Source organism: Brassica napus, chromosome A8 (genome assembly GCF_020379485.1).
Source record: "Brassica napus cultivar Da-Ae chromosome A8, Da-Ae, whole genome shotgun sequence".
NCBI classification, from domain to species: domain Eukaryota; kingdom Viridiplantae; phylum Streptophyta; class Magnoliopsida; order Brassicales; family Brassicaceae; genus Brassica; species Brassica napus.
This window is the reverse complement of record NC_063441.1, coordinates 13,064,381-13,075,482: the sequence shown is the minus strand read 5'-3', so window position 1 is coordinate 13,075,482 and position 11,102 is coordinate 13,064,381. Positions and strand designations below refer to the sequence as shown.

Genomic DNA, 11,102 nt, shown 5'->3' with positions numbered 1-11,102 from the left:
TGGGGTCAGCAGCTAGACACATCTTGTTGTATTTGTCAGAGTTTCACAGAAACCCGAGACCATACTTTCCTGCGTTGTGATTACAGTGAGCAGATATGGAGATTAGTTCTAAAAAGACTTGGATACAGACCTGTCTTGTTCCACACTTGGACAGCTCTGCTTGAATGGTCAGTCATCAGGGACAACACAAGCTCTGTAACTCTTCGTCTCTTGGTAATTCAAGCGACCATCTACAGAATCTGGTATGAGAGAAACGCAAGGCTTCACGCCTCACCAACCGCCACTCCTCAAGCAGCATTCAGGAGCATAGACAAGACAGTCCGACAAGCTATTCTAGCAAGGAAGTCCAAAAAGAAATTTCGAACTTTGCTAGGACAGTGGCTGAAATTTTCATAATTTCTTGCTGTTGGTAGCTTGCTTACTAACTATAAGCCTATCGTTGTTTTTTCCTCTTTTTTTTTGGCAATGATTAGTTTAACTGCTTTTAACCTTGTACAAGTACAATCTGCTTCATTTTAATGAAATTCATATACTTATCAAAAAAAAAAAAAAATCACGAAGTATTCAGAAGATCTAGTCAGATTAAGAAATCACAGATTGGGAAAAAGGATTTAACGTACATATCATATTAGGTGGCAGAAGCTATGTGTCCAGTGACGGAAAGACGACGACAACTAAGACCTGAAGTATATGACATCGAGAATGGAGTGTGTGTGTCTATGCTGCAATCTGATTGGAATTAACAAAAACAAATATTGCTATCTTAATGGATCATTCAGGATTGGCATTAGTTGTGATGATACAATTATCATCGAGAGAGAGAGGGAGACGAAGGCATGCTTAGTTGAGATGAGACAGTTATGGAAGAAAAGATCCACAACAATATTAAACCCAAAAAATCGTAACCACTCCTCCTGATCTTGGGTTCTTTGAAGTTTGAAGTTTTAGGCTAATTTTTACTGATATAAATGAATTTATATTACATTAAATGATTTAAATGATGTAGACTAACATAAAATAACATAACTTTTATTAAACTGATTTAAATGAAATACAGTTACCTATTTTTTGTTAACATCAGTTTTTTATTGATGTAAATATTGTATCATTTTAATAAATGATGTTAACTACTAATAATATATGCATCAGTTATTTAATCGATGTAAATGTCAAAATAGTATCAACTTTAGTGAAGTGATACACAATCAATTTTCAACCAACATATTACACAGAAGACTGAATATATATATCAGTGCTCTTGATCAGAAAATTTATTGTAGCGACAAAACGGTCCAGACGTATCTGTACAGCTCCCTTGATATTTCCGGAATTACATTTGCCCCTGGACATGAGCTAACATACAAAAATCTGACTCAAAAAGGTTGCTTAACCGATTCCGATAACCAGACCAGAATCAAACCCAACTCTTTGCATGAAATATTTTCAAGATGTTTCTCACAAAACGTGTAAAATTAAGAATGAACCAGATGATTTGGACCAGTAAAATATTTCCGATTTTTAAAGCGACTTTAATGTTGTACTTGCAGGATATTATTTTGCACCTGATTTTCTAAAAAGTTATTTTCTTCAAATTAGTGACATAGTTAGTTGACTTTGTATTTCCACTAGGAACAAACTAAGACAATGTTTCCTTCAAACACTAACTATATATAATATATAGACTGCTCATCGACCATTTCCATTTCGTCTCTCCCACAATTTTGACCCAATATTCAGAATCGGCTCAATATATTTATGTGCTCTAGGAAGAAAAAAATAACCTTACAACTTATGTTTATTTGATTTAAATAATTTATTATTATTATCATTATTGTTTTTCAAATAATAATTTGTTTTAGTCAAAAGAGAAGTTTAAATAATATAATTTGTTATTTAAAGGATTTTTCATTAATATTTTGTAAATTTTTGATGACAATAAAATTATAGATAATATACATATAAAATATTTTTGAGACTTTTTCTATCTAGTTTACTCAAACTTCAAAATTTTATAGAAAAAAAACTCAGAACTCTTTACTATTAAGATATGAGGAACCAAGCTAGTCACACTGGTTGTCCCTGATCAGTCAACCCTGATATTATTATAATACATGAGTTTTGTATATGATATAATTTTACATTTTAAGATGTGAGATAAATTGTATAATTTTTGAGGTAAATTAAAGGGCAATTGTCAATAATAGCACCTTTTGAAGTTTATGTCACAAAAATAGCACTAGAAGGAGAAAGTCACAAAAATGACATTCATTAAAGGGTAAAATATGCCTAATACCCTTGGTTTAAAATTAAATAAACAAACAAAAATAAATAAAATAAAAATAAAAATAAAAAAAATGAAAAAAAGAATTTTTTTTTATAGTTTCAGATTATATTTTTCAGATTCGAAATTTTTATAATTTTTTTTTGAATTTTTTTTTCGAAATTTTTTTTTATTTTTTTTTTCAAATTTTCTTTTTATAATTTAAAAATACTTTTTGAAACTGTTTTTAAAATTTTTTATTTTTATTTTAGTATTTATTTTTTATAAAATTTTAAACCCTAATTCCAAAATCCCACCCCATTAACTCTAAACCCTAAGGTTTGGATTAATTAACCCAAGGGGTATAAGTGTATATTTACCTCTTTAATGAAACCTATTTTTGTGACTTTGAGTCTTGAGTGCTACTTTGGGAACAAAAACTTGGTTTGGTGCTATCCTAGTATTTTTCTCTAAATTAAACAACACTACCAAATACATGTCATAGTTATTATTATTTTTTTGAACGGAGGCTTTACATGTCATAGTTCGATCGAATAAATATATGAATTTTTAACTTCCGGAGTATCAGATGCAGCATCACTCTTAGTGTGGATCGACTTGGCAAGAAACATGATTTCTCTAAGTCTTCTCTGATCTTTGACAGAAATGAGCAGCCGAATCAGTTCTTTTTGTTATTTCTGTGAGATATGCATGTAAAGGCCTGGACCAACATAAATACGGTAGTCATTACTTTCTTTACACTACTAGATTTTATAGAAATAATAATTTAGGAGGTCTGTCAAAATGGCTTGCTACAAGATAGATAGAGATAACCACTATGAGTAGATCAGAAACTCAGAAACAATGCAACATCCATATAAAATCATATTGTTTGAATCAATTTAACATTGTTTAAAATTCTTTCTTTAGATTTCCTCTTTCTTGTGAGAAATACTTATTATGATAAGTACAAAGTATGAATATTTTAGATTTCCATTATTTTTTATCCATAAGTGATTTTTTGTGTGTTTAAATCATGAGTTGGTTTAATCCAACTCTCCAACTCCTTATAAAATGTTAAGCGGTTCCGTATTATCTGAATGCCATTGATCGAGACTTATTAATCCAAGTTTAATACGCTGCTGTTTTCAGCTCCAAGCCTCTCGTGATTAAGTAAAGGTGCTTCCAAGATTAACTACTTGTACCAGAATTTCATATTTACATGCTAGCAGTTGCAAGAATATATATGCTCTAGGGTTTAAAGAAGTTTGCATGTAAACCCTTATCAGCCAAACGCAAAGCCGACGCAACCACATGCAAAACGCTGGGAGACGCGCCTAAATTTCCCACCAAAACATTAAGCAACCACATTAAGCTTTTTCATTGGGGCTGTTTGATAGATATCCACATGAAACACAGGTACGTAGACGTAACAAGCAAGCCTACTGCTCCGATAAGAACCGCTAGATAAGGCAAGAACGAGAATCCAACGGCTACAAAGAAACAAACCAAACCCAACAACACGCGCAACATCATCCGAACAAAGAAGGAGCAAGGCTTTTGTGTCTTGGTTATGTACACCATCTCCGCGTTATCACATGCTGGCATTGAGTTTATGGGATATGAGCATAAGCAGTTGAAGATGAACGTGAGGTGTATGAAGCAAGCGGATCGTTTTGAGTAGTCTTGCTCAAAAAGTTTCAGGTAGTTTCCTATTGGACCTCCCCAGCCGGAATCTACCACATATATACGAATTAACATTAACGCATCAATTGTTTCAAACACAAGATTTAACGCCATGGCAAAAACAACAATATACTATATTAGTGTTAGATTTTATTGGGATAACTTAAGGAAAAAGATATGCATCTTGCGTACTGACTATTATGGACGGTTAAAGTCTGATCATGAAGTGAAGTCTGTAAAGGTTACACAAAAAAAATATACTCATCCGTTTCAAATTTATTGTCATTCTAATTTTTTCACACATATTAAAAAACAATTAAATATTTTTTTACTTCTAATTAATGTATAAATTTATATGTATTTGATAACTAGTGAAGTTAAGGATAGAGATAAAACTGGAAATTTAACAAATATATGCATTGAAAATATAAAATGACTCTTAAAATGAAACAAAATTTAGAGTCTAACTAAAATGAAACAGATAAAGTAATAATTAGACTTTAACGGTCCATAAAATTATATATATCTTGTTTCTTAAGTTATATACAATAGATTTTGACATACCTTGTCACCATATGCCCAATATACAACAATGGTGACTAGAAACATGCAAACAGCGATTATGACATGAGAGATCATCACGGCTCTCCACATCGTCTTACTCGAAGGATTCTTTGAATCCGACGGGAGAGTACCCTACAAATATCAGAACAAGACCATGTCAATGCTAACCAAAAGAGAACATAATTAAGTTCAAAACGTATTAATCAGTTTTAAATGTGATTTTACTCATTATGATCTTAAGACCTGTATCTCGAGGATGAGGTTATTCCCGCGAAATGCAACAGCTATCAATCCAATGGCGTTGAAAATGTTATCGAAACTTGTATCCTTTGTAGCTTAAGAGACACTGTTTTGATTCCTTTCACTAGCTAGAGGTAAAGTCCATACTGCAGTGGAATATGCGACGGCCATAACGCTACCCACCAACGAGAGTCCAAAAAGAGAGTTCATGTTCGGAAACTGAGACATGACGATTGCGAGGATGCTGAAGATCAAGAAGCATTGCAAGGTAGTAAGTGGCACTGTGTCATCTTCAGACATAATATGTAGAAGTTGTTTTATCGTTTTCCCTCCGGTTATAACTAGAATTGAACAAGCTCCTCCTGAGAGATACATCACAGGGAATAACTGATTTCACTATATTTATAGTTAGATTATCGTTATGCATAGAATTGAACAAGCTCCTCCTGAGAGATTATAGTTAGATTATCGTTATGCACGCACAGATAAATCAAATAGTTATGCTTTATTTGATTTCACTATATTTATAGTTAGATTATCGGCAACGTGCGTGATTCGGAAGCTCCGTTATTAATTTATTGGGAGTATTTTGTAGGGAGTCTTTTAAATTTTCTTAAATATTAAGGATAATCTCAATAATTTAACGCATAACTATTTCATATCCTTACGATCTTAACTGTGAATACTGTTTTAATTAAAGAGATACATAGCACTAAAACACAATTTTGTTTTTAAAATAACATATAAGAGTAGAATATCCAAAAACAGTATTAATTATTTAAAAATATTTTATATTTTTAATTTAGTTTATTGATTTTTGTTTAAAATTTAATATTTTGGAGGTGAGATTAAGGTTAATATTTTTGAATGAATTAAAGTTGGTACAAGGCTGGCCCTGAATTTTAGGGACTGTAGACAATTTAGTAAAAAAATTTAAAAAATTTATTTTTACAAGTTTAGAGATTTTTATCTATATATATATATATTTTTTTAAATTGAGGACTATATGCCAATGTTTCACTTGGCAATGCCTATGGCCGATCCTGAGTAGATATTGCACATAGTTTCAACTGATTCTCTGTTTTTTTTTTTTGAAGCAGTAATGTTTAAGCTTTAACTTGTTCTTATGTTAAAATAGAGAACAATTTCAAAATGTAATACTATTCAGGGGCGGCGAAGTCAGGCTTTGTACTACGGGGCCTGTGCACCCATAATATTTATATATAATTTACATTTGGCAATGGAAAATGTAAAGGATCTGATAGGTTAGATGGAAAATTAAAGTTGTGCACCCATAACAAATTGGGTTCGATCCTTAAGCTTAATCTTTTTAGGTTCTATTATTATTAATGCACCCAGTGGAAACATTGCCTAGATTCGCCCCTGATACTACTCTGGGTTCCAAGTTTAGTTATATATACATAGAATAAAAATATATTCTTTGATTAGAGAAAAGGTGAATAATCATGCACAGATAGAAGACTCAAAGATGTCTTTGTATCTAATCACAAAGCAACCAACTTTGCAGTACTTACGGGCAGGACTGCTTACGGGTTAACTAATCTTCATAGTTCTGTAAAGAGGGGTCAATGAAAGTTTGGTAGATGATATTGATGATGGTGACATTTTGGTTTAAGTATATGAAAGGTTGTTAAAAGGGCGTTATCATTTCTTTGACCGAGTCAAAGTTAGGCATTGACCCAATATAAGCAGATAAGAACTGTGTGTTGTTTTGGTTTCAGAAACACGAACTACTTGTCGGTTGAGTTGCAATCTACCATAGTTTCGAAGTATGTAATGTGTAAACCCAACAAACTAATAATGGAATGTTGTGTCAGGAGAAGTACACTCCTTACATGTTGACACATATACACCAAGAGTATGGGTCATGATGTCGGACCCATGAAAATTTAGCCACATTAGTGTGGATCAACCCGAACTCGACACGTTGAGCCAAAGGACGAAACATTGTATGGAGAAAAGTGGAGACAAACGGTTCGATGATATGATGAACCATCTTGCTAGAAAAAGGAAAAATTTGATAGACCTAACACACAAATGTATTATGACATCATCACACCAACTTTGAATATGAAGTTAGGAACGTGAGAAATCAATCTGTTATTTTGATTATTATAAAACAAAGAGTTCTGATTGGTTTGTTATACTTGTTTAAGTTCCCCTCCAAAAATTTTAATTTTATTTTTGAACAATTTTAATTTTTGTTCTATTCTTGTAATTTCTTTTGAATTTTAGTTTATATCCTAAAGTGTTTTCTTTATTTTTTCAAAAACGTTAAAAGCAACCACTCTTTAAACCATAAAAAGAAAAAGCAGAAAGCTTGTTACTTGAATGCAATTGGATATACGTGGAACAGTACTGTCTTTGTTGCTTTGTTGTGCGACTGTATCTATATAATTTCTTGTCTCATTGTCTAAGTTGCATCACAAAGTGAAACAAGAAAGAGTTAGCTTGAACCACACGTTCTTCTTCCTATAAAGAAACTTATTTTCTTCAAATCCACAAGACAAAAACTGTTTTGGTTGAGAGAATGGAAATAGTGAAGTCGAGATTCAAGAGGGTTTGTGTGTTCTGTGGAAGCAGCAGTGGAAACAGAGAGTGTTACAGAGATGCTGCCATTGATCTAGCTCAAGAGCTGGTTCGGTTATCTTTATGCTATAATGAGAGTCTTGAAACCTTTGAAAAGGGTCTTGATTTTTTTTTTTTTTTGTCTTTCTCTGTTTTATGAAACAGATTAAGAAGAGATTGAATCTTGTGTATGGGGGAGGAAGCATTGGCCTCATGGGTTTGGTCTCACAAGCTGTTCATGAAGCTGGATGTCATGTGCTAGGGTATGCTCCTTCAATCAATAATCTCTTCTTTAGATGTGTGCCCTTCACTGCTTAATGATTTGATATTGTTGTGTGAGTTGCTTCCATCTTGCTTTGCTTTTATGGGTTAGGATCATACCAAGGACTCTTATGGACAAAGAGGTAGGATTAAACTACTTTTTTGCTTGAATGAATACTTAGTGTTCAGGTAAGTTCTTTAAAACGTGATTTTTTTATAATAGATCACTGGAGAAACATATGGTGAGGTAAGAGCTGTGGCAGATATGCATCAAAGGAAAGCTGAAATGGCAAGCCACTCCGATTGTTTCATCGCATTACCAGGTACGAAGTAACTAAGTAGCTTATATACTTTGTAGACCTTAAAAAGTGTTTGTTACTCGTTAGGCTCTGTTATAATAACTCTTAGCCCATACCACATCTAACAACTTCTATAAATGGAGAGTGCCCATAAGAAGGTATTGTCAAACTAAGGGTGGCCATAACTTAACAAGAGATTAGTTGTGTCTGGTTTGTAAATTTGTAATATAATCTCTATGTCAATTTGGAACATAATACTATTCCATTACCACTGCAATTAAATGCAAAAGATGGGTTCTTACTTGACAGTTAAGAAACAAGAGACTATAGCAGTTATATATGATCAAATAATCCTTGTAAAGTTCACATCTTTCTTCCAAAAGAAGATTTATTAGTAATTGATCTGTTCATGCAAATTGATATCAGGTGGGTATGGAACACTGGAGGAGTTGTTGGAAGTAATAACATGGGCACAACTTGGAATCCACGACAAGCCTGTAAGTAATAAAAGACGACACTTCAGTTTTCACTGTGTGTTGCTCTCTGAATCACTAACCAAAATCAAAGTATAATAGTCTTGATATTTTGTGTTTCCACTTTGGGGAAAAAAAACTGTAGGTGGGTTTGTTAAATGTGGATGGTTATTACGATTACCTCCTCACCTTCATTGATAAAGCCGTTGATGATGGCTTTATCAAGCCATCTCAGCGTCACATCTTTGTCTCTGCCCCTAATGCCAAAGAACTTGTTCAAAAACTTGAGGTGGGTGCCCACCAAAACTTTGCTTTGCCTGCTTTTCCCCTTGAGATTCTGACTTAGTCTTGTAAAGATGAAGATAACAAAGACATCACAAAGTTGACTTTTGTTTTTGATTTTACTCAGGCATATGAGCCTGTGAGTGATGGAACCATAGCAAAATCAAAGTGGGAAGCTGAGAAGAAAGTGCAACAGGCGCAACAACAACAACAAGTAGTGTTCTGTTCTAACACAAGCATCCAGACTGAGATTGCTCTTTAGACTTTTAGAGGGTCTTTTGTCGAAAGAGTATTCAAGGTCCAGGGATAAAAGTCAGTGGGAATTATAAAGTTTGTTGTACTACATATTATTTTGCTTCTATCAATTAAACTTCTAATTTAGATTAAGAAAATGCTGCTACAAAATTCCAATATTCAGAAGATTAAACTAAAGTTGCAGATGCCCTTAATTCAATCAATGAAAACTTTTCTTCAGAGCATTTATATAATTTATGTTAGTTAAACCTTCACTTGGAATCAGAACTTGCATCTACTACCTGAGTTTTTTTATCTCTTGATTTTTTGTCTGTTCTTATGTTTAGGAAGAAAGAAGAAATGAAAGAAATTAGCATATGAAATATTCTTCCTTAATTAGTTTATGTGTAAGCTAGCATTTACATCTCCTATATTGTACAAAACTTTGTGGGCACAATGACCTATTAGATGTTAAGAACTGAGACTCTGTATTTAATTAAGGATTTAGAGAGTGACTCAATTCCATCGTCAAGATCTTGAATGCATGTCTCTAAGATCGGCCACATCCTCCATCTTCAAGGACTTTGAAGATTGGAATTGCGAATCCACTTTTGTGAATTCATTTGCTTCAGCTTAACGTGTAGCTTTGTTCTGGCTCATCAGCTTTGAGACCAATAACCATTTTCCAAAACCCCCTGATCAGGACATGAAGCTAAACATAGATTCAAATACACACAATTGTTGTGGCTTTTATTTATCCAAACATAACCAAAACCAGAAGAACTTAAAGACAAAATCAGACGAGGAGTGCGACAGCTCGACGGCCAGCTTGCGCCCTTGCTCAAGGAAGAAATGTGTTGACCCGGTCAGCGAGTATGGGTGAAGCAGTCTGACCAGTATTTAATGTTGGGACGAGCGACTTGCATCCGCATCGCATGGAATATATGACTTCACCTCACAAATCAAATATGTAACCTCATCAGCAAGGACAATGAGCTGTCTTTTGTCTCGCAACTATAAAAGAGGCCCTGTTGATCGAACAAAAGACCGACTTTTCTCCCAAGGAATCCTAGAGAGAGAATTTAGAGAGATGACCTCGATTCATTGTACGTTTTCTTCTTGCTTCAGAACCGGAATTGGAATCAAAATTTGTGGAGGTTTATATAATATTGCTTCCAAAACGCTTCTAAAATAACCTATTTAAAATATGTTAGAAGCTTAAGATTCTATTTTGGAATCACGCTTCTATTTAAGAAAACACAACGTAAATAAAAATAAAAATTGTTTTTAATATAAAATCTGAAATTAAATAGTATTAAACTAGCGAGAATAGAAATATGCAAATATTAAAACAAATGCTTTTAAAGAAATATGTACAAACGTTATATACAAAATATAAACGGAGTTTTTGTTTACATAATAATCCTTTAAATTCTATATTTTTTTTTTTACAATTATAGCTAAATAAAGTAATTTTAAGTCAATTTTTATTTAGAAGATGATTCTTTATAGGTCTGTGATGATTTTACAAAAGTAAAAGGGAGTAGAGATTAAAAAAAAAACTTAGCTATCATAACTAAACGGTATTAAATGCAAAATCACAATAAATATGGTACTAAAATTTAGTGGGGCACTGCGATAAGAAATAGCGAGTTGAAGAAAAGAAAAAGAGAGTAATTCCACAAGACGATGGCCACTAAACAATTCATTTGGTCACACATATTCATTTGATATTGAAAACTATTCCGCGTATTGGAGCCACCTTGGTAGGGAATATACATGTTTAGACCAAAATGCATAAGTTTACCATCTTTAATTACAGACAAAATTCCGCCAGTCTCTGATCACATGTTTAACATTATCCCATCAATTCATTTCTAATTTTTCTCTAGAATATATATTACCGTTTTTTCTCTATATCTAAAAGAAACAAAATACATTACTATGTAAAATTTTAATAAAGGAGTGTGTTGGTTGGCCATATTAATTAGGGTTGGACAATTTATCTGTTAATTTTGAATCGATTCGTTAGTCATTTCGATTCAAAAAATACGAATATCTGCGAATTTTCGAAGTAAAACAAATATTAAAAATTAATATCCGTTAAAATCGAAACAAATTACAAATACTAAAAATTTCAGAATCGGATATTTAATCCGCTTCGATATATATATATGTGTGTGTGTGTGTGTGTGTGGGCGTACAATTGTATAT

At 32.8% G+C, this 11,102-nt stretch overlaps 1 protein-coding gene and 1 pseudogene across 1 annotated transcript; one reads left to right on the top strand and one right to left on the bottom strand.

The window, feature by feature from the left end:
- Nucleotides 1–2,829: 2,829 nt before the first annotated feature.
- Nucleotides 2,830–6,767, bottom strand: LOC106421752 (annotated as a pseudogene).
- A 460-nt stretch (nt 6,768–7,227) lies between these two features.
- LOC106421772 (cytokinin riboside 5'-monophosphate phosphoribohydrolase LOG5) lies at nt 7,228–9,261 on the top strand. Its single transcript, XM_013862594.3, has 7 exons — nt 7,228–7,409; nt 7,505–7,602; nt 7,713–7,743; nt 7,824–7,923; nt 8,326–8,396; nt 8,518–8,661; nt 8,782–9,261. The coding sequence occupies exons 1-7, from the start codon at nt 7,302–7,304 to the stop codon at nt 8,914–8,916; spliced, it is 687 nt and encodes a 228-aa protein (XP_013718048.2). The 5' UTR covers nt 7,228–7,301; the 3' UTR covers nt 8,917–9,261.
- The last annotated feature ends 1,841 nt before the right edge of the window (nt 9,262–11,102 follow it).

What these genes read in the sequence shown, in the direction of transcription:
- LOC106421772 (XM_013862594.3), top strand. Translation starts at nt 7,302, where the DNA reads ATGGAAATAGTGAAGTCGAGATTCAAGAGGGTTTGTGTGTTCTGTGGA. An exon ending in TTGATCTAGCTCAAGAGCTG is followed by an intron (nt 7,410 to 7,504) that starts GTTCGGTTATCT and finishes TTTATGAAACAG; the next exon opens with ATTAAGAAGAGATTGAATCT. An exon ending in TTGGAATCCACGACAAGCCT is followed by an intron (nt 8,397 to 8,517) that starts GTAAGTAATAAA and finishes AAAAAACTGTAG; the next exon opens with GTGGGTTTGTTAAATGTGGA.